Source organism: Arvicanthis niloticus, chromosome 4 (assembly GCF_011762505.2).
Source record: "Arvicanthis niloticus isolate mArvNil1 chromosome 4, mArvNil1.pat.X, whole genome shotgun sequence".
Taxonomy (NCBI): domain Eukaryota; kingdom Metazoa; phylum Chordata; class Mammalia; order Rodentia; family Muridae; genus Arvicanthis; species Arvicanthis niloticus.
The window spans coordinates 50,525,424-50,549,870 of record NC_047661.1 but is presented as its reverse complement, the minus strand read 5'-3'; the positions used below and the strand labels follow the sequence as shown (position 1 = coordinate 50,549,870).

At 44.4% G+C, this 24,447-nt stretch overlaps 1 protein-coding gene across 1 annotated transcript in view; it reads right to left on the bottom strand.

The window, feature by feature from the left end:
- The window catches only part of Ppm1l (protein phosphatase, Mg2+/Mn2+ dependent 1L), a 245,552-nt gene extending 239,302 nt beyond the window's left edge, over positions 1-6,250 (bottom strand). Inside the window, exon 1 of the mRNA XM_034500165.2 lies at positions 5,117-6,250. Within this exon, the coding sequence (XP_034356056.1) occupies positions 5,117-5,515 (399 nt within the window). The 5' untranslated portion in view covers positions 5,516-6,250. The remainder of the gene's footprint in view (positions 1-5,116) is intronic.
- Positions 6,251-24,447: the final 18,197 nt, after the last annotated feature.

Genomic DNA, 24,447 nt, shown 5'->3' with positions numbered 1-24,447 from the left:
AAAAGATGCACAAGGTCACACCAGCCTCCTACACTCACTTGCCAAGATGCTCCCAAGAACAAGAGAAAGGAAGGAAAAACAAGAAAGACTTCGAAGAGGGGGGGAAAAGAGGCCTTTCTTTGGAGAAATGTTAATGTACCATTTTAAATAAAAATAATTTATTTTCTCTTAAGTCACAAGGCATTTCTCTTCAGTAAACCTCTAGGTCTCTTGTACACTATAATGTGAGAGTTAATCATTCACTAACCTCAGTTGTAATGTCAGAAAAGCAGACCACTGACTGTACTGCTGGTAATTTAGTTAGAACTGCACATTGTTTCAGAGAGACCCAATGAAAACGTCCATATTATACCACAAGATAAAAGTCGTATCTAAAGGGAGAGAGAGGAAAGTGGGACAAAGGGAAACTGTAGAAAAAGATGAGCTATCCTGGGAGTGAGGTTAACATGCCAAATGAATGGATCCTACGACATTCTACACATTTACAGAGGTTTAACTCTCAGCACTTCTAACAGCATAAAACCCACAGGCTGACTCTCAGTTGTATGATTCAACAGCCTTAAGATAAAAACGGAAACATATTAGGGAACTACCTCTCCCTTGGTCTTCATGAAAAGCATTCCATGTATGTATGCTATGCACACTGTATATGCTACGTATGCTGTGTACACTATAAATGCACCAAAATCCTCAATAATGTCTCTGCAGTCCATTTGTCAGGGCTTCAGAAGACCATTCCTCAGAATGACCCTCACAGACAAAACAACAGTGCACAGAGACAGGCACACAAGCTGGAGGAGAAAGCAGGTGGTCCAGGAAGACCAGGTATGGAGCTCCTTTGGGTCTAGATTTCCTTCTGTCTAAACTAACCTAAAATAGAGGCTTCGTACACCACTTACCTTTGACAGCAAATCAAACCTCTTGTTCCTGTCTGTTTTCTCTGAAATATGTTCTTCTCTGATATGAAATACAAACTTTCAAAACTATATGCTAAGATATACATGACCTTTAAATACAGGAATGCCTGTTAGCATGTGAACATTAAAAACAAATCCAGTCACCTAGGTAGATGTCAGCCAAAACTGCATCAGAGGATTGATCTTCCTTCTATACAGCACTTTAAATAAATAAACAAACAAACGACAAAATGCCTTTTGCCTGTGGGTAAATTATAGGTGCCAATCATTTTCCTAGATGAGATGGGGGCAGGGGAGGTTGTTTATTTGTTTGATTTAGCTTGTTGGGTTTTTTTTTTTTTTTTTTTTTTTTTTTTTTTTTTTTTTTTTTTTTTTTTTGAGACAGGGTCTCACTATATAGCTCTGGCTGTCCTGAAACTCACTATGTAGACCAGATTGGTTTTGAACTCACAGAGATCAAAACCTTTGCCTCTTATGTGCTTGAGACTAAAGACTTAGGCCACTAAGCCCAGCCCCTTAGCTGATATTTTTGAACTTTAAAAAGAGCAACCTTTCTATCTTTATCACTACAATCTGAGCTTCGTTTATTACCTTTGATTGTCTTGATCTCATGTTACATAAGAAAGCCACTGCCACAGCTTCAGATACACACACAGGCAGCCAACCATCTGCCCATAATGTGGTGGGTAGGATGTTTAAAGGGTCCCAGCGAACCAAAGAGAGAACCTGGTCTACTGGATTACAGAGAGGAAGAAGCTCTTTTGGGCATCTGAATAAAGCCACAGCCATCCAATCTAGTCTTCAGCACAAGTCCAGAGTTGGTTTGTTTTTTGGGGGGTGGGAGGAAACACTTGCTGAATATGCTAATCCAATTCAAAGGAGGCTGAAGCACAATTCAGAATATCTATTAATTTATTAATTAATCACAGGGAATATTCCTTTTCAGTAATCAGAAACCACGAGCCTGATACCACAGTGCTACTTTCTCAATGTCCATAGAACCCTTTGCTAATAGTCATTAGTTTACCAGATGTTAGAAAGAAGACACAGAGAATTTGGGGAATAAGTTAGCTATGGATGCCCCACAAACATCGTTCTAGAAAGTTGAAACTCCCACAGGTAAACCATCCATCCCTTGGTTATCACCGCCACAACATGGCAGACTTCCAGCTGCTTGAGATGTCTTCGGTAACTTTTTCTCCATTGAGTCGTTCCGACACAGACTGAAGAGGATTCACTCACATTCATTATTATTTAGATAAACTACTCCCAGATAAAGCTGCTTAACCCAAAGGCCCAAGGTCACAGCTGAAGCTGATATGAAGTCACAGAGGTTCAAAGCCAGAACCTAAGTCAGTCGAAGCACATACTTTTTCGGGGCATCGTGTGGCACATACGTCTAAGCTCAGCACTGGGCAGATTAAAGCAGGAGGATTGTGAGCTCGTGCCAGCCTCTGCTCCATAGCCAAACCCTATTTTTAACCACAAATAGGCAAGTAAAGCCTTTCCTCTTCATCTTACAGTCAATGGTGCCTTCTTGGCGTTTCACCTCGCCTACCTCTCAGTCTGGTTTAAATGATTGTTCTTGTGCTCCTAGATCACCATAAGCACTGGGCGCCATCACTTTTGGTCTAACGGTCACTCTTATCAGACCGAAGCACCTCTGGAGGGCAGAAGTTATGTTCAATCACCTTTGTATCCCTAGAGTGCTATGTGCCTAGGTAAATATGTAAGCCTATTATCTGGTGAAAAGACCAACAAACCAAAAGCCTCAGACTAGCCAGACAGCCTTAGGAAGGGCACAATTTCTCTCGATATCTGCACCTTGTCTAAAAAACGGGATGAAATCAATAAATAAGGATAAAATATACAAGCACGAGTAAAGTTCCCTTCTGAATCTAAATCTGTATAGCTTATTTTATCAGTATGAATTATCACGAATAAAATCCAACTCATTTAACCTCTGTGTTGTATATGGTTATGTGTGTACATGTATATACAGAAAAGGCACCTTCTCTGAGAGGTTGTAACTATCAAAAAAAAAAAAAAAAAATCACACAGTGGCACCCTCCTCTGGTGAACGATAAAGCAGCCGAGAACACAAAAGACAGGAACCAGATGCTGGGTTTGTCTTTAAATGATAGAGATTAAAATAAAATAAAATAAAATAAAGGCAAGAGAGAAGTTGCTCGGCAGTGTCTGTTACTATCACCATTCCAATAGTTTATTTATAGCTCTCCCGATTTCTTTCTTAAGGTAAAACAAAGGCAAAGAGACTAACCTGACTGCACCTGATGGGAGGTGAAACCACAATCACCCCATTCGTGTGAGAAATGACAATGTTAACTATTTTGCAAACAGCAAGCATTTGAACATTAGGCACAATAGGGGGCATTTCACGTTTTGGCTAACAGTGGTCACCTTTTCATTTAATACTTGTTTAGATGTGCATAGTAAAAGTGGGGTGCACCTAAAATACTTTGAATTAAAGGAAAGCATTCATCAAATACTTTCCGGGAGGGGCATATTTGTCCAGACACTGCTAGAAACTTTTCAACTGAAACTTCTGGCTCTATAAGACAAATTTAATCATCCAATCACAAGTGTAAGGCCAAAGTCAAAATGTCACTTAGACACCACTGCCAGTGTTCTTCTACAATACGGATATTCCAATCAGAACTTCTAAAGGTGTGCTTTGGAAACCCAGGATCAGATTATCAGCAACTGTTCTACTGCAGGTTTATAAAAATATAAGTTTGTTAAATTATTCACAAGGGAGAGGCTCCCCCACTTGCTTCATCCCCACTGAGTCAGCCCAGGCACATAAAATGACATTAAAACTCTGTCGTTAAACAGCCACCCCTGGTTGTCGGCATCTCTCTATGCAGTGTTTCCTATCTCAGTTAGCTTCCTGTCGTTCAGCTACCCGGTGGCCAAGGGGAGGAGAACTCCACACCATCCTGACACTAAAAAAGTATGATGAATGAGAAGCTTTCATTCCAAAGGACCCATTATAAATGGGCAAAGGGGGTGGGAAAATGTTTTTGTTTAAAGATTAATCCCAACCTGATCACCTAAGTTTTCAAAATGTTTGGTGTTCTCTGCAAAGTTGACAAGGAGGCACTGTACCTGGGCAACATTTGGAAACGGTGAGTGGAGAGCGCAGATAACCAACTGAAAGCATCCTCAGACCAAGAACAAGCAAACACAGTGTCCTGGAGCCCACCGGGAGGAGGAAGATGGGTAAGAATTCGAGGAAAGAGGACGAGAGGGTAAGGTGGAAAGGAATGCTACCAAGAAGGAGGTGGGGAAACATGAAGCAATGGAAGTTACAAGTGTCCAACTGAGGCAGATGTCAGGACTTGCTCTGGAGCCACATTTTAACACTCACTAAGTCTGGGCACAGGGCCAAGGGCAGGACCTCCAGGAAACCTGAGACTCCACAGGCCCAGAGTGTTGAATGTCACAGAAAGAAACCAGAAAGACCTAAAGCGGGCTTTATCCTATTTCCTGCTCCCAGATAAACCCCAAACAAAGACTTATAGAAGGAAGAGGACATCAGTATCCCCAAGCTGGCCACTACATAGAGGTCAGCTGTGGCTACCGCCGGCTCTGCGCGCACAGCCACCTCTGCAAAGGCCAGGCAGCCAAAACCTACCACCAGCGAGGCACCCTGTCTCCCGTCCTATGGCTCTAGCAAAGTTGGCAGAGTTGGGAAGAAGCGAAGCGTTGCAGCTGGGAGTCTTCCCTAGCGCGAAGGGACTAGAAGTCGCAGCTTCCTTCACCTTCCCCCAGTCTATCCAACTGGTGCAGGCTTCTCCCTTTAGGAGTACACGGAAGGCACGATCTTCCTTAGCTGTCTCGAACTGAACTCTAGAATCGGGACACTGAGGCCTGGTGACAAAGTTCACTGCATATACTATTCATTCTCCCCAGAAAACTAGCAGTTATTAACTGGCTTCTGACCTTGGGAACTTTATATTCAAATAGCATGGAATATATTTAAATGGCTTGGAATATCCAGTGCGTGTCTCTCGGCTAAACTGGACGCTCTCATACAATCCTTGGCAGGGTCTTAAGGAACTTGACTCACCTTTGTCATCACCAGAGCATTACCACGCCCCTCTCACCCAGATCCGACCCCGCCACGCACGAGACGCCCGGTTATTTATACACACATAGACCCAGAGAACTCCTACCTCGCCGCCGTGCCCATCAAAGATTCCGAAGATGGACGGGTGCGTCTTGTTGGCCAGATCCGTGAGAACTTCGAAGCGATCTTCCATGTGGTCTCTCCGGCCCTGGATGGAGTACACCGCCACATTATGGCTCTTGAATTCCCAGGTCTTAGAAAACTCAGCCTCCAGCACATCAAGTCCTCCAAGACGATCGTTCTGCATAATCTCGGCCACCTTGCCCTTCACTATCTTCACCGCGTCCCGGCTAGACTTGACGATGGTCTTCACTTCGTCCGTGTGGAAGAAGTAACTCCACAGAGCCAAGCTGATGCACAGCAGGAAAAGCGTCTCGGGTCTCAGTAAGAAGTAGCGCATGATGCGACCCAGCAGAGACAGCAAAGTCATTGTATCCTCTATCATTTATTATCCCTAGAGCCCGGACCAGCAGCAGCGACGTGCGCCCCGCAGCTCGCGGGGTCCGAGTACTGCGGGCACAGCCCGCCGGGACCAAGGTGGAGAGGCAGCCCGGGCCGATAGGGTGAACCCACGGCGGCTCGGAACAGTCGTGCAGAACGATGGCAGTTTCCCTTTTGTCTGGGCAGCCCGGAGGCCCGTGCCCGCCGCCCGCGCCGCCTTCCCTCCCCGCGCTCTTTGTGAGACCGCAGCGACGGCGGCGGCGGCGGCCGCCGCGGGTGCCCCGGGTGGGCGACAGGAATCAAGTTAAAGTTGCACCGAGCCCGTCCGCAACGGTGAACAGGATTTCGGGGTGCCGATGCCCGCGCGGTTCCTTTGGGGGTCCCCCCTCGCGGTTCCCGGGAGCGATCGGCAGGTGAGGAAGCGCAGGGCGCAAGAGCCCGGCGGCGAGGGTTGCACGTTCCCTCGATCGCCGCTGCAGGCGAGCTTGGGGACCAGACAGCAGAGCGTTGCGATTTCGTCACACATCCAGGGGGGGTGGTCCCCGAGACAATAAAAGTTTTGCCGGTGACTGGGCAAAGGCAGGGGGGACACCGAGCCGGGAAACGCAGCACGATGGGTGAGGAGGCGCGTGCAGGCTCTGCCTGCCTCTCCCCGGCACCTCGCAGCTCGGCTCGGCTCCGCTCGGCTCCGCCCGGCAGCTCCCGGCTCCGCTCGCGCTCGTCCCGCCCCGCCCCGCACACGCTCGCCCCGCCCCGCCCCAGGAGTGGTGCTTCCAGACTGCGTAACGCTCTCAGCCGGCTGGGGGCCCGAAGGAGCTCGCCCGGGCAGACGCACGTGGGCAGCAGGCGGGCCGGGGGTGGACTGCGGTGGGTGAGCGGCGAATGCATCCGCCCAGCTCCAGCGGATTGTAGACTCTGCCTTGGAGGCCAGCTCCCGGGGACAATGTGATAGTGACGTGAGTCCACTGAACGTTAGTTTCTTGAGTGGCACGGTTGCTCGCTGGGGAGCCGGGAGCTGTACCTGAACGCTTCCCCCTCCGGCACGCTACACGATGGTACGGTCCACGCGGGGCCCTTCGTAAGGCTAGCGAGATGGGACACATTTCTCCCGGCTCAAAAATCGAAAGTGAGCGATTCGTTTGGCCACCCGAAGCAGTCGCCACAGAGACCGGTCGGGATCTCCCGAGACGCAGGATTTGGACCCGGGCCCCAACAGCTATGTCTCTCTGACAGCAGAACCCGGAATCTAAAAACCAAAGGCTAGACCTGTAATGGCAAATTCGAGAGCTCCAAGAAGGGCTGGCCTCTGAAGACTGGGAATGTGCAGGCAACTACTCTTCCAAGGAGACATGGAGTGTCCCTAAGCGAGCGACTCTGCCTGTGGTTCAGGTTAGAAGTCCTCTGGAGGCTTGGAAGTGACAACCACCTCTTAGTCCTCGCCGAAGATGAGGGCGAGAGTTTGAGTAAGCAAAGGTAGACCTCAGCAAGATAACTTGAAGTGTGGGCAAGTCACCTAGAATACGAAACAAGTGATCATTAGCGGAAATTTTTCATTCTCTCTACCCCTGTCCACGAAGAACGGTGCTGATCCACTGGACTGAAGTTCAGGCCTCCTGATACCCTCCCAGCCAATGTTTCCCCAAACACTTATGCCTTCTTTTGATCCCAATTATATTTCAAGATAGAGAATATAATTACTCCAATGAAATATAGCAAAATGTTCACAGTTGGCAATTAAAAGTAACTATAAGCAATTCACATTTTCTTGTGATTTTTGTCTATTTTTCGTAACTGCTGAAGTTTTTACAAAAACCTAGGCTTCCCTAACAAAATCAATAACAAAAGAAGCACACTTAAGTATTTTAAATAATCTGACCCCAACAATATAAACATAAATAGGAATGATGGGAAAACTAGGATAAAGGATTCCAGAAGTCTGACCTCCCATGAAGTCACTAGCAGTAAAATTCCAAGCCCAAATGTCCTCTGGGGCCTCTGCCTGGACTCCAGGATTAAGAGGACACACCTAGGTATGCAATTTGTTCCTCCAAAGCTAAGTAAGCATGGTTACTATAATGGCTTGAGTTAATGAACAGGCCCTAGAGAGATTTACATACTAATGAGGTACCTGAAGGCCAGAGGGTGGAGCCAAATAAACATCCCTCCCCAGCCCCTCCCCCCCCCCCCCCCCCCCCCCCCCCCCGCTCTTCCCCTTCCTATTTAACTCAGGTCCACCCTCGGTTTTGTGGGGTATGCATCCAGATCCATCCACCATCCACTATGTCAATAAACCGGTTTTGGAAACCCAAGGACTTCCTCGTGTGTTGGGGCCATGCCGTGAGGAACTGTGAGGAATCGTGGAGAGGCCTTTAGTTAATGAGCAGCCGGGCCTAACTTCCAGCTGGAGGAACCCAGAGTGTTCCCAGCCTACTAGCCACAGCATGGCGGGAGGAACCCTGGGTTCCCCAGTCCTAAGTTTTTATCTTATAGGAGAAAAGTGACAATTACTCAGCAAGAACCAGAAACATGGCCCTACTGGTGATGTGCCTGCTGTTCAAGCCCACTCAAGCATGAGAACATGAGTTCAGATCCTGTCGTAGGGTTTGCTATAAAGAGACGCCATGACCATGTCAACTCTTACAAAGAAAATAATTTAATGGATTGCTTGCATACAGTTCAGAGGTTTAGTCCATTGTCATTATGGCAGAAAGCATAACAGCCCGCTGAGAGTTCTACATCAGTAACCACAGGCATCAGAGAGAGTGACACTGGGCCTGCTTTGGGCCTCTGAAACCTCAAAGCCCACCCTCGGTGACACACTTTCTCCATCAAGGCCACGCCTACTCCATCAGGGCCACACATGCAAGATGCTACTCTCTGTGAGTTTATAGGAAACATTTTCATTCAAACCACCACAGAGCCCAAACACTTGTGTCAAAAGCTGGGCATGCACCTATGATCCCATTGTTGGGGAATTGCCTGGGACTTGCAAACCAGCCAAATGGTAAATTCTAAATTTAGTGTGAGACCTTGTCTCAAAAATAACCATGAAGCAAATATATTCTCTAGTATGATGTTTCATCATGTCCTCATCTATTTGGGGGTTTACTACCTTATAGAAAGTTATAAACATCTAGTGTGGTTTATCTTCTATGCCTCTGGCTGACTAAATGTGATCAAACCTTTGAAGTAAAGGCTGAAGAGATGGATCAGCGGTTAAGACCACTTGTTGCTCTTGCAGAGGACCCAGGTTCACTTCCCAGCACTCATAATAACTCACCCCATCCATAACTCCAGCTCCAGGAAATTTAATGCTCACTTCTGGCCTCCAAGGGCACCAGGCATGCGCATGGTACACATACGTGCATGCGGCCAAAACACTCAGACACATAAAAGTAAATAAATCTAAAAACAAGCTTTTAAAACAAAACCTCTGAAGGAAACTTCAAATCACTTAGGAATTCTCTGCACATTTTAAGCTTGCTGATTATCATTTTGAATCACACTCTTATTTTTATCTGTCATTTCTGTACTAATATGTGGTTTGTGTTGATTAAAACATTCTTCTGGCCGGGCAGTGGTGGCGCACGCCTTTAATCCCAGCACTTGGGAGGCAGAGGCAGGCAGATTTCTGAGTTCGAGGCCAACCTGGTCTACCAAGTGAGTTCCAGGACAGCTAAGGCTAAACAGAGAAACCCTGTCTCAAAAAAAAAAAAAAAATTCTTCTGACATTCTAGAGTATATGTCTTTATAACGTTTTCAACTATACATATGAAAGGTACCTTAAAGCGTTATTATGAAGCACAACCCTCATAAATACTATGAACATAAGCCAATGACCTGGTTGAAAAGCAGACCGTACCAGCCATGAAGTTTTCTCCTGCCTGCCTTCTCTATCTGCCGCCCCCCTTGCTATCATACCAAGCAATACGTCTACACCCCTGAATTATTTATGCTCGAATTTTTGCCTGGGTTTGTTTGTGTTGTTTTGGTTTGCTTTCTTTTTCTTAAAATAACTATAGACATCACTATATTGCAATGAACGTACAAATGAAAACATCACACAGCAGGATTTATGTAGTCACTTAATCACATGCTTGCCCAGTCCCAAACTCCATTCATCTCCATGAACTTCTTTATAAATTGGCCATTACAAAGTCCTGGAGGTTCACACACTTTCACTATCAATCCTATTTGTATGTAGTTATCCACCACAGAAAGGAAGGAAGAAATAAAGAGCTGAAACAAGAACAAGAATTAGCTTTTATTCCCTTCCATGGCCTTTATGAAGGCTGTCTTCTTGTATGCAATCCTCTAACACTTGCCTGCTTGCCTGTGTTACCTGCAATTGTGTTTCCACAGCCTGACGTGTTGCTGTATATAGCTAAAATTCGATCATTTCCACAACTAGTATGCGCATCCTCCTTACAGAAGTATCTAGTTGCTAAGTTTTGTGTTTTTGTTGCGTTGTTTTGTTTTATTTTGGTGAAGAGTCTCATGGATTTATATGTGTATTGCCTCACAGTGTGCACGTATAGAAGTCTCTCTAGGGTACAGACATGGGGGTGAAATATCTAGACAGTAGGGAATGAAAATGTTCAACATCATAATTCAAAATGTTGTTGCAAATGTTATTTCTATTTATAGCCCTCCCAACAGTGTGACTAAAGCTCCTCAGTCTAAGGGGCCAGGCACATTCTGCCCTCAAAGTGGTTTTCAGTGAATAGCTGACATGCTTATAAGAGTTAAGCCATATAAATCTCCAGCACATCCTCTAAAACATTTCCTGATGCAAAATTTGACAATAAATCTTAGTTTTAAATGGTGTTAAGGGGGAAAAAATGAATGTTTTAGTTGTACCACTAAGAAAAGAAGTTCATCATTTTAAGCAAACGTTAGAGTATATCAATTTGGGCTTATTTTAATATCCCACATGTTCTGTCAAATGAAGCATTAATGTCAAAACACTAATGTTCAGGCACAACATAATTTTATCTTACTGTCCTCATGAAGCATACAATTGTTTTCTATAACCCAAGCCTTTATATTAACTACAGAAATAGATCAAGGGCACCTGTTTTCAAAATAAAACTTACTTACACCACTGCAGCAAATATGTTCATGTAAACCACTTTTCCTAAGAAATTGTCATCCTTGTTTCTTCTAGCCTTCTTTCTAATAACCTTCTAAAACATTGCTAAATACTGATGTTAATTTGAAAAATAAAACAAACTGTTGGGGAGTCTAGCAGAAAGAGAAGAAAATACCTCTCGGGAATTATTGATACTGGGGCTGGAGAGATGTCTCAGTGCAGCAGAGACCAGTGCTGCTTTTCTGTAGGTCCCCAGTTTAGTTCCCAGCACCCACACGAGGTAGCTCACAACTACCTGTAACTTGAGCTCCAGGGTATGCTACACCCTCTGGTATCTGCAGGACCCTCATGTGTACACACATGCGAGTGCATGGAAAATAAATAATGGGCTTAAAAAAACTGTTGCTGGAGAAGTGGATCAAAAGTAGAGAGAGCACTTGCCTAGATTCATGAAGCCCAGAAACATACATCTTAATTAGGTTAAGGAGAGACCGTGACCACAGCAACTCTTACGAAGGAAAGCATTTAACTGGAGCTGGCTTACATACAGTTCACAGGTTTAGCCTGGTTGTGTCATGGCAGGAAGCAAGGTGGTGTGCAGGAAGCCATGGTGCTAGACAGGGGCATGAGAGTTCTACATCTAGATTCACAGACAGCAGGAAGAGACAATAAGCCACTAGGCCTGGATTGAGTTTCTGAGACTTAGAGTTTCCCCACTCCCACTGCCTACCCCCTAAGTGACACACTTCCTCTAACAAGGCCACGCCTACTCAAATAAGGCCATGCTCCCTAATGATACCACTCCCTATGGGCTTATGAGGGCCATTTTTATTCAAACCACCACAGTACAAAATCATTATTATTTGCCTTATGAGATAAATCAGTGGATAAAGGCACTTGCCACCCAGCCTGAATTTGATGCCCAGGACCCAGATGGTGCAAGGAGAGAACTGACTCCTGAAAGAAGTTGTCCTTTAAATTTCACACGTCACACACACACACACACACACACCATATATTTTTAAAGACTAAAAATATGCAACTGGAAATGCATTCACTTGCTTAGGCCAAGTAAAAGTTAACGAATATTTGGAGGAACATAGGGCACCACAAAAAAGTTGCTAGAAATGAATTCAAGATGGATATCTACTTGTATCATAATAAAATAGACTATCGTTAACATTCCCCTTTGGAGAGAGCTGCACCCAGCAATATTTCATTCTTACACCCAATTCTTGTGAAGACCTCTCTACATAGCTTGAGACTAACTTAAGGCTTCTTGTGTTCTATAGATAGTTTCTATTGAAAACCAAACGTAATACATATGATTTATGTTGGGATCACTGGTAGATGAAATTGGAGCACCTGACTAATTTAAATATATTTTTCGTGTGTGTGTGTGTGTGTGTGTGTGTGTGTGTGTGTGTGTGTGTGTCACAGGTTGGTGCTGGGAGTGTTCAGTTACTCTCCACTTTACTCACTGAGACCAAGTTTAATTGAACACAAAGCTCCCTGATACACCTAGCCTGGCTAACCAGTTTGATCCAGGGATTCTTTTCCTCTACCTTGTGAGCACTGAAATTATGGGAAGGCCATCACACCCACTTGAGTTTTTGTGGGACCTGAGAATCCAAACTCCAGTCCGTAAGACTTTCTGCTTGCACAGTAAGTGCTTTAACTGCTGAGCCATCTCTCCAGCCCCTAAACAGATTATTTGGTGCACAGATGTTAAGAATTGCAGTGTCCTCTTGGGGTGTTTTTTTTCCTTTGATGAATTTGTAGTGTCCTTTCCTATTTCTTCTGATTAGTTTTGGTTTGAAGTCTGTTTGCTCAGATACTGAAATGGCCATACAAACTGGCTTCTTAGGCCCATTTTCATGAAATAACTTTTTTCATCCTTTACCCTGAGGTGATTTCTATCCTTAATGTTAAGGAGTATTTCTTGGGTGGAGCAGAAGAATGTTTTCACATGCATTCTGTTAATCTATCTTTTTATCAGGGAACTGAGATAATGGAGATGTCAGTAAGAGGTGGTGGTGGTGGTGGTAGTGTTTCCAGGTAAAGTGTTTTTAGGTATTGGGAAGCTGACACACAGGAATGAGGATTGGCCGGAGGCCACACTGAGGTGGTCCACAAGAGGGAAGAAAGCAGGGCGTTCCACCAGGATCTGCTAGGTCCCCTGGAATGTGGACAGAGAATAAAAAGAGACTGCAGCAGGCGGTCTGTTACAGAGCTGGGAGGACTGGACTTGGAGGATTGGAGGGAGAGATGACAATCTGCAGTTAGCCTACCTGCTTCCCTGGTCAGAGTGTCCTGAAGGGTCTCAGGAAATGCCTATTGGATTCAGGGGCTGGGCTAAAGCAATGAGCTGGGTAAGAAAGGTTTGGAAGGAAAGTGATGTATTGGAGGTGGTGGCAAAGAGGAAGGGTGGAAGGGAGGCCGCAGCAGGTGGCCTGCTACAGGGGTAGGGATGAGACTGGGGAATTGGATTTGGAGGAAGAGAGGAAGAGGTGAAGATCTGCAATTAGACTTCCTGCTTCACTGGCCCAAGTGAAGATTCCAAATGACACTCATTACTCAAAGTTAAACTCAGGAATGTTTGGAATAATGAGCCGTCATTACTAATGCCAATCACCGACTTCTAGCTACCTGAAACCCTATCTTATTTCTTTCTTCGTACACAGGCCTTCTAATATATTCAACCAGTGAGCTTATCTCAGGCTTCGTGTCTGCAAATTAAGTTGGGAGTTGCTCAGTAACCAGCCTTATGGTATTTTTCACCAAACACACATAAATATCTTCAGGAATATACATACTAATAAAATAGTCAATTTAAGAAATGATGTTTTGAGTATTTTGTTTTTAAGTGTGTGTGTGTGTGTGTGTGTGTGTGTGTGTGTGTGTGTGTGTGTAAGTGTGCTGACTAGTTTTGTAAACTTGACACAAGCTAGAGTCATCAGAGAGGAGGGAGCTAATACCTCCAAAAGATTTGTCTGTAGGCATTTTCTTATTTAGTGAATGATGGGGGAAGGCCCAGCCTATGGTGTGAGGTGGGACTACCCCTGGGCTGGTGATACTAGATTGTGTAAGAAGCAGACTGAGTAAGCCAGGAAAGCAAACCAGTAAGCAGCACCCCTCCGACAGCTCCTGCCCTGCTAGAGTTTCTGCCTCACTGCTTTGGATGATGAACTGTTATAGAGAACAGAGTAAAGTCAACCATCTCCTCCCGAGTTGCTTTGGTCATGGTGTTTCATCAGAGCAGTGGGAACCCTAAGTCGGCTGAGTATGGTCTACTCTCACTTCTCATTTTTTTAACAGTGCTGATGGCAGTGGTGGACAAGGCCCACCATGGCCCAAAGCAGAGTTTTGTGGAGGACAGATATCTCTGTTTCTCACACAGAAAATCTCAGGGGCTTCTATGAAATCCATTGGTCCTCTTTTGGAATCAGGTGACCATTCAGACTGTCTGAACCATGAAACCCCCAGCCACCCCAACTAGTTTCCTTGTTTTGACCCATGACTTTTTATGGTGTGAACACTCCCCAACCCCAGGCTTAAGACCTATGCCCACTAGTTGGGGTCCCCAATCCTATGACTCTGCCAGGTCACCCAGCTCTTCTCTCAGCTGCCCTGCTCCCAGTGTGCTTGACTTCAGCTTTCAGTCCTGGCACTTATGTGTGTGGTGGTGTATGTATCGGGGGCGAGGAGGACCCTGCCATCTATATGGAATGCACACAGGAAGGAGAAATAGCCTCCCTTCACTCCCTCCCCTGCCTGCTCTAGCAGTCTGTTGCACCCAAGGGAAAGGAAAGTTCTCTTTCATAGTTTATGGCTCGTTTTCAACCAATGAAAAACTGAAATCCCACCATTCTCTGAAAAGAGTAGAAAACCTGCTCCCAGGCCTAGAAGGGCAACACCAAACAATGCAGCTGGAAGGAAACCCAGGTGTGTGTGGGCTACAGTTGTTACTTTAACTGAAATGATTTGGACCCAAGACTTAGGGCCAGCTACCTCAGCCAGAGAGCAGAACTGACCAGTCTGACCCAGGCTCTCAGATGGGGAAAAGGAAAGTCTATCTCATATCTATGCTTTTACTAGCATGCATGTCCATGGTGTGATCTATAGAGAAAGAGGGCTTCTCACCTCTGGGGAAAAGGACATTAAAATCAAAGAGGCAATCTTGGTCCTCCTAGAGGCTATTTGGCTTCTCCTACAAGTTGCTATCCTCCACAGCTGAGGATATCAAAAAGATAACTCCTGAGAGGCAAGAGGTAACTGACTGCTGACCTGGCCATCCAACAATATCAATGATGTTAATATTCTGGTGACAGCCCCTGATGTAGAGAGATTCTATGGTACACCCAAAAGGAAATAAAGGATGCAGAAAGAAAAATTGGACAGTTTGAACCCACAGGTTGATGGATGAGACAAAAGGGAAAGATTATTCTCCCAGAAACAATTGACAGGACTCTAGTAACTGACCTCCAACACGATACTCCTCAGGTTCCACAAGACTTTCTGAGTTGCTCAGAAACTCATGGTATGTTATAGCTATACTGAACAGCCTGGTGCCAGATGTGCCAACCAATGCCAGGTCAAGCTCATGTGAATCCAAAACAGAGAGTCCTTACCCAGGAAAGAATCCAGATGAGAGGCCAGCATCCCAGAGGACATGGAGAAACTGAGACCCAGGCTGCCACCGGAGGATATACACACTGGCCAGTTTATATAAATACCCTTTCCCAGTAGATAGAAGTGTTCCCCACCTATTCTGAAACTGCTCAAATAGTAGTTATAAAGGTCCTCCAAGAACTGGCTCCCCAAGTTGGCCTCCTCCTAGCAAAAGGGTCTAACAAAGGCTAAGTTTTCATACAAAAACCTCTAAATTACTAGGTAAAACTTCAGACATAGATTGAATTTTTCATTGTGCATATAGACTATAGAATTCTGGACAGGCGTCATAGTTAGGGTTTCATTGACCATGACCAAGGTAACTCCTATCAAAGAAAGTATTTCATTGGGGCTGGCTTATAGTTTCAGATAATTAGTCCATTATTAACGTGGAAGAAAGCATGGCAGTGCCAAGGCAGATCCAGTGCTGGAGAAGGAACTGAGAGTTCTACATATTGGTCGGAAGGCAACCAAGAGACACTGTGTCTGCAGGGGACAGAGCTCCAGCATAGGACCTTAAAGCCTACCCTCACGGTGACACACTTCCTCCAACAAGGCCACACCTATTCCAACAAGGCCACATCTCCTAATCATAACACTTGCCATGGGCCAAGCATATTCAAACCACAACAGGTAGAAAGATAAACTGGACAAAATGACAACAAAACTCTCATTAGGATCCGGCAAAGGGTGGATAGACCTCCTCCCCCATGACTTGCTTTGGGCTCCCTGCATCCCACAAGGGGAGGGCTCCCTGCATCCCACAGGGGGAGGGATCTACTTCAATGAGATTATGCTTAGAAGACCTCTCCCACTGCCTCCCCAGCTCAGAGACCAGCAGTTGGAACCATTTCCTCCTCAAGTTCTCACAGGCCCTGCAATACTTCCAGAGGACTGTTCACCAGATGGTTCAGTTTGAGAGGCTGTACCCTTGCTTGCATCGGAGTCTGCCCACAAGTCCCAGCCTGGAGACCTTATATGGGTAAACAGAATACTACCCAAAACAACAGTGAAGGTCACCGTATCTCCAGTGTCACCCCATGGACCCACCACACCCAGCTAACCAGAATGAGGCTCTTATCCCACCTATCCACTGAGACCCAACTACCTTTCAAGTAGATTTCTGTAAAATATTACACCCAGAAGTTACTGGGGGATGGTTAGCTTGCTCCTGAGGAGGAGCATGTCCTCATGGCTGTGTGTCCACTGGTGAAGAGATGGGGCTCGGGGCTGGAGAGATGACTCAGCAGTTAAGAGCACTGACTGCTCTTCCAGAGGTCCTGAGTTCAATTCCCAGAAACTACATGTTGGCTCACAACCATCTGTGATGGGATCTGATGCTCTCTTCTGGTGTGTCTGAAGAGACTGATGGTGTACTCGTATATATCAAATAAATAAATGAATAAATAAATAATAAATGAATACATAAATAAGTAGAAGAGATGGGGCCCTGTTGTATTCAGAACTATGCCTGCTCAGATAACAGCCCCCCCCCCCAATGCTTCCATTGTGCTTAGTAGTGGGGTTACTAAACCTATGTAGGTACTTTGCAACCCCATATCCATGTAAGTTATGGCCTGGCAGGAAGCCAAAGCTCATTACTGGAAAAATGGTAGGACTTGGGGAGTTGGATGATAGCTAAATAGTCCAGAATTTGCTGGCAGCAAATTCACTCTTCAAAATAAACCTGCACCTAGAGTCGTCTGGCTCAGTAGTCCAAACCAACCCATCTTGGAACACCTGGAATATGAGCTCCCTAAGATGACAAGCTGCAAAACTTCTGTTTTCCCAGGAATTCCTTTGGTAGCCTCAAAGATAAAGGTCCAGAAGGCGGTGGAAGCCAGCCCCTCCATGTTCAGGATGGGAAAAATAGTTTATCAGTTCCTTAACCATTTTTTAACCAGACATAGGTCAAAACTGCTGGCCAATGCATGAACTCTAAGTCTCCGTAAGCTCCACTTCCAGCCCTAATAGATGTAAATGAAACCAACCTAAGCTCACCCTGAGGGACCTCCAGGAAAGCATACCTGTTTAGTGTCACCAAGATACCCCTAAATAGCTCCCCCTACGCAGATTCCTATAGCCATACACAGGAGGTCAGTTCTAGGAATGGTCATTAAATTATTTCCAGGCTCCAAAAACTATCTGGCTTGCTTGCACTAATGGCTTAACCAAATGTGCATCTTCCGACTTGCTTCCACTGAAGGAGAGCCCACTCCTTTACATCCTCATCCATGTTATACTAGAGATGTTCAGCTTTAATGGAAGGGAGGGCAGGACCACCTAAATCTAGATTCTGGTATTCCCTGTGTATGATGAGCCATCCCCATTCTCGTTTACTTATTGGTAGGGGCAGGTATCAAGGTTCTGCTGCAGCTGGAACTTTAGCCCCCATTACGGAGGATTAAAAACTTTAAGCCACTCAGTGTTCAAGTAGTCATAGAGCTGGTGTCTTAGTTAGGGTCTTATTGCTGTGAAGAGACACCATGACCATGGCAACTCTTAGAAAGGACAACATTTAACTGGGGCTGGCTTACAGTTTAGAAGTCTAGTCCATTGTCATCATGGCAGGAAGCATGGTATTATTCAGGCAGGCATGGTGCTGGAAAAGGAGCTAAGAGTTCTACATCTTAATCTACAGGTGACAGAGGAGACTGTGTGTCACACTGGGCATAACTTGAGCATATATGACCTCAAAGCCCATCTCCAGAGTGACACATTTTTTCCAGAAAGGCCATACCTCCTAATAGTGCCACTTCCTGTGGGCCTATGGGGCCAATTACATTCAAACTACCACATTCACTCCCTGGCCCCCATAGGCTTGTGATGCAAAATGCATTTAGTTCAACTTCAGAAATCCTCGTAGTCTATAAAGTTCCAATGTTGTTTAAAAGTTCAAAGTCTCTTCTGAGACTCATGCAATCTCTTAACTGTAATTTCCTGCAAAAATCAAAGAGTAGATTACTTACTTCCAACATATAATGGCATAAGATATACATCACTGTTCCAAAATGTAGGAGAGGGAACATAGTAAGAACATACTGGACCAAAGGAAGACCAAAAACTAGCTGGGCAAACTCTAAACTCTGCATCTCCATGTCTGATGTCAGAATGTTCTTCAGATCTCCATGCCTTTCAGCTTTGTTGACTGCAGTACACTTCTTGAGATGGTTCCACTCCCTATTAGCAAGCTTTTCTCAACAGGTATCCCACAACCCTGACATCTCCAACCTCTTAGGATCTGCAAGGCAATCCAGGCTTTACCTTCAGAGCTTCACATAATCTCCTTTCTGGGACTCCATGCAGGAACCCTGTCACATGCCTCACCTCAGTGGCTTTCCTTAGCCATGGAGGGAGATTCTATAACCCCTTTCTTCTATTCTTGACTAAAAAGCCAGAACCTTGCAGCTAAACTTCCTAAGTCCTGCTGCCTGCTAGAGCTGGAACATTACCTCTTTGTTCAATTACATCTTCACCAGCTTTCTGGTTTTGATGTTTTCCTTGACTGCCTAAGCTTAACTGTTCTGGAACTTGCTATGTAGAGCAGGCTGGCCTTGAACCCAGAGATTTGCATGCCTCTGTCTCTTAAGTGCTGGGATTAAAGACATGTACCACCACACCTGGACCTAAGCTTTTCTTTAGTTCCTTTTCACAAATTGGAGTCTTAGCTGGGCAGGGTCTTCCGATGATGTCACCACTCCCTTTATTCCATTTGACATCAAGCTCTTCCTTAATCTATTTATCTCCTTGAATACAGAGTTTAACTCCATTATTTCTGGTGCCCCATTTCTCCTCTAATTGTACATTTTGTAACCTCCTTTGCTTGGCTTGCTTATTTTTATTATAGATCTCTATAGGCATGGCCATTAATAACTGCAGGACATAGTCCACACTAGGCTGTTTTGAAATCTCCCTCTGTAAATGCAATTAATCCAAAACTCTGCAATTTAGCCTCAGGCAACTTTTTAAGCAAAGACAAAAAGCAGCTACATTCTTCACTAAAATATCACAGAGGGATCTTTAGGGATCTCTACTAAAATGATTCTCCTCTGAAGCCTCTTGAACCAGCCCCCCACAGTTCAAATCTTCCTCAGCAGCACTGTCTTCTGCCCTTGCTAGTATGACCCATTAAGCAGCTCTTAAAGCATTTTACTGCTTTTCTAACACAAAGTCCCAAAGTCCACATTCCTCTAAACAAAAACATGGTCCCGTCTATCACTGCAATACCCCACCCCTGGTACCAATTTCTGTCATAGTTAGAGTTTCAGTCCTGTGAAGAGACAATATTACCATGGCAATCTTATTTTTTTTTTCTGAGACAGGGTTTCTCTGTGTAAGCCTGGCTGTCCTGGAACTCACTCTGTAGACCAGGCTGGCCTCGAACTCAGAAATCCACCTGCCTCTGCCTCCCAAGTGCTGGGATTAAAGGCATGCGCCACCACTGCCCAGCACCATGGCAACTCTTATAAAGGACATTTAATTTGGACCTGGCTTATAGTTTCAGAGGTTTAGTCCATTATCTTCATGGTAGGAAATATGGCAGAGTGCAGTCAGGCATGGTGCTGGAGAAGGGTCTGAGAGTTCTACATCTTAATCTATAGGTGACAGAGGAGACTGTGTGCCACATTGGGCATATCTTGAACATATATGACCTCAAAGCCCACCTCTACACTTCCTCCAACAAGGCTACAGCTCCTGATAATGCCACTCCCTATGGACTTACAGGGGCCAATTAAATCCAAACTATTATACCTGGGCAATCTAGACATTCTACTTCTCATCTGGAATCCCAGTTAGATTCTTTAGCCAAGGTTGTTCTATAGACTCAAAGAAGACTATATGAAACAAGGAGGTCTCTGCATAGCACTGGGAGAAACTTGTTGCTTCTATGCTAATCAGTTGGTGATCATTAGAAAAGGCTTAGCCATGGTCAAAAAAAATAACCCTCAAATAAAAGAGAAACATAAAATATGTTTTCTACGTAAAATAAAAAATAAATTGTTAAACTACTAATGCTAAAAAGATAATATAATCTGATCCCCTGAGATGAACCCATGATTTGAACCATGCCAATGGAACCAATAGGGAATGTAACAGGCCCCAGACCTTAGCACAACTGACTCCATAGTGGAAGTACCATTCAGGTCATAAAACTCTGCACATAATACTACCTGCAAAAATAAGGGGAAAAAAGAAAGAGAAAAAAAAAAAAAAAAGAAAAGAAAAAGGGACCTAATCCATTAAAGTCTCTACATGTACTAACCTTGCCTTTCTATTGGCTTAAACCCATGTCCAAGAAGTCTTCCCTGGTGGATAACCCACAACACTCCAACGTCTTGGGGTCTCCAAGGTAATCCAGGTTCACCTTCACAATTTCACACAATGTCCTTCCTGAGCCTCTATGCAGGAGCACCCCTGAGACATGTCTAGCTCCATCAGCTTTCCTTAGCCTTGAAGGGAGATTCCAAACAGCTTTCTTGTGTTCTGGTAGCTCAAGCCAGAACCGTATGGCAGAAGCCACCAATTTCCATGGCTTGCTAGGTCTGGAGCAAGTACATTGGTTCAAATATATTTGCATCAGCTTTCTGTTGTTGATGGTTTCCTTTACTGCTTAGGCTTTGCCTTAGTTTTCTTTCACAGTTAGAAGCTGAGCAGGGTGAGGTCCTTCCCTAAGGCTACCACTCTACAGTTAGCATCAGGCTTTCCTGTAAACATTTTATCTTCTTGAACACTGAATTTGGCTCCAACATCACATTTCCTGGAGCTCCTTTTCCCCTCAAACTGTACATTTTATAATTCTTCCTGTTCAGCTTGTCCCTTTTCACTATAGGTCTGCGTAAGAGTGGCCACTAATAACCACGTGATGCAGTCAATACTAGGCTGTCTTGAAATCTCCTCTACTAGTTAATCCAAAACTTTTCAATTTGGCCTTGGGGAGATTTTCAGAACCAGGGGGAGAAAAGCAGTCAGCTTTGTTCAGAATGTAGCTCTCAACCATGCCTGCTGCCATGCTTCCTGCCATGAAGTTGAAGAACCTCTCAAACTGTAGGCAAGTCCCAAGTTAATTGCTTTCTTTTACAAGAGTTGCCTTGGTCACGGTGTCTCTCCACAGCAATAGAACAGTGACTAAGACAAACAGGTTTTTCTCCTGAAAGGCTTTGTCTGTTTAAAAAACAAAGTCCTCATCTTGTGGGCAAAACCTATTTTTGTTTCTAAGTTTTCCCTGTCACTTCTCAATTCTCTGTGGCTGTTGATCCACTTGTTCACGGTGAGTTATTATTGTCTGTGTCTTCCTATCATAGACCCTGCGAAGGCTCACCATGCTTCTCTGTCTCTCACAATGTCTATTTAGAGAGTGGTGGAGTCGCTGAAGCAATACAGTATATAAAGAAGCTTAAGGGTGAGCAGCTGCAGCCTCTTCTTTCCTCTCCTGTAGATTATTGTACAGATTTGTTTTATTTCAACCACTGAATCAAATCTAAGCAAATAAGTAAGAGCCAAAGAGAATTTATTTAACTATCTTAACCCAAAAAGGAGTGGCTAAATTTTTAGGTATAATTCACCTCAGGGATGAAAATACCTCTCTCCATGGAGATGGGTGGAGAATATGAACTTACAGAAATAAGAGAAAATGAGGAAAAATTAGAGAAATTAACTGAAATGTGGTAACAAAATTTAATATTTTCTTTCACTTTATTTTTTAAAAGACAGGTCTGCGTGTGTACCCCTGGCTGTCCTGGATCTTACTGTGTAGGTCAACCTGGTGGTGTTCCTCTCTCTACCTCTACTTTCCAAATGCTAGCATGACAAGCATGAACCACCACACCTGGCTTGGAGATTTTTCTTTTCTTCTTCTTCTTCTTCTTCTTCTTCTTCTTCTTCTTCTTCTTCTTCTTCTTCTTCTTCTTCTTCTTCTTCTTCTTCTTCTTCTTCTTTAAAGATTTATTTATTTATTTTATATGAGTACACTGTAGCTGTTTTCAGACATACCAGAAGAGGGCATCAGATCCCATTACAGATGGTTGTGAGCCACCATGTGGTTGCTGGGAATTGAACTCAGGACCTCTGGTAGAGCAGTCAATGCTCTTAACCACTGAGTCATCTCTCCAGTCCGAGATTTTTCTTTTTAAAAAAACTTTTTATTGATTCTTTGTGAATCTCACATACATATCCCAATCCCATTCATCTCCCTGCCCTTTCATATCCTCCAACCTTGTAACTTCCCTCTGAAAACAAACAAACAAACAAACAAACAAAAACATCTCACAGGGGAGGTTGTGGTGTGTCATGCTGTGTCATAGTTTACCCTCTCATCCACACATCTTTACTTGCAAATGTTCATTGCAACGGATCATTGGTCTGGTTCGAGATCTTTGGTTTCTGCTACATTATCAATACTGGATCCTCACAAGGATTCCTTTCTGATATCCTGTTGTTGCTCTGGGTCATAGAAATCCTGCAGCTTTGGATCTACAGGACTGACCCCTTCACATGTTCCAGCAGTTCATAGATGGGGTAGATGTTGGTGCACCCACTCAGGGATCTGGAGCTCTGGACCTGGGTGGAAGCTGAGTTGGTCAGCCCATCAGCTTTCCTACAACCATGGCATCAGGGCCAGGTCTACTATGCTGCCCAGGTGAGACGCAGGGTCTGCAGAGCTCTATTCTTAAGTGTTGGTGCCTAACCACTTAACTAAGGGTTTCTACTAAAATCACCTCCCTCCAATTCAACATATTCAGTACAGGCTCAAGTTCCCACTGCTCCACTCTTTTCATCCCCAATCCATCCCATACATCCAAACTATCAAAGCCTGTTGATCTTACTCCCCCAGCACAAACATCTACATGACTTTCCACTCTTCCATGGTAACTCTTCCAGTCCACCGTCATTGCATCCCAGACCACAGCTGTGGCCTTCCAACTGTCCATCGTCAGTCTCCTCCTTGCCCAATACACTCTAATTTTAGCAGCCAGAGAAGATAACTGGTGGAGGGGAAACATGGGTGTGAGATTGTAAAATGAAGAGAAGCCTGGAAATGTCTGGTTGCTCCTAAGATCATGAATCTCTTTTGTAACCATCTTGTTTGAAACTCTCAAATAACCACTTTGATTGAAAATCTTAGACAGCCTGCATCTCACAGTGCTCACCAAAGGAGGAAAACCCACCATATCTGTTTTATATGGCATTTATATGATTGAATCTGGTTCATTTTATGTTACTTGATACAAGGCCTGACTATGTATACAGCCCAGGCTTACAAGTGACAATTGTCGGTCTCTATCTGCAAGTGCTAGGAATACATGTGTGGAACACCATACCCAGCTCTGTTTTCCACACGCTCCCTGTTTATTTGACATGAGGTCAGGGATTATGTTTGTTCCTTTCTCCAGTATAAGTCAACACAGGCAGAATCCTGGCACATCTTATGCGTATTATAAATACACATTCACAAATGAACGAACTTGGCTATTCTGAAATCACTCTTTGAGTCCACTCGAAGTCTACAGCTGTGAGTAGCAGGTAAGAGTAATGAGTGTGTCTTTGAGTCACAGACAGCAATGAAAAGGCAAAGAAGAAGGAATCCATGGGTATTTGAAATTTGATTTTCCTAGCTGACAGAAATCAAGGCATCACAAGTCATTAGCTTTAATTTTCTTACATTTGCCAGACGTGGTGGCACATGCCTTCAATCACAGTACTTGGAAGCAAAACCAGGCAGGTCTCTGAGAATTATAGCAAGTTCCAGAACAGCCAGGGCTATATAGTGAGACCCTGTCTCCAGAGGGGAAAAAACTTCTTACACTGGTGTTCAATTCAGCTTCAAACATCACTTCAGATTTAGACAAATGCTTTGCAAGAACAAAGGACTTTACAAGTGTGTGTCCATCAATCATGTCCTCGTTGGTCAAGAACAGAAGTGTCTAGAGTGACAGAGTCAGAGAGAATACTCTATGACCAAACACTGAGAAAACACAACACTTATTGGGGCCTGTGTTCTTCTTCCCTACTCACTTTACATCCTTTTTTCCCCAGACTTTTATAATGTGCAAAACTTCTTTTGTATTAAGAATATCACTCACGTAGTAAGTGGGTTTTTTTTTTTCTGTCTTATCACTTACCTTTGTGTTGTCTATGATACTCTGAAATATAACCAATTTCACTTAATTTAATTT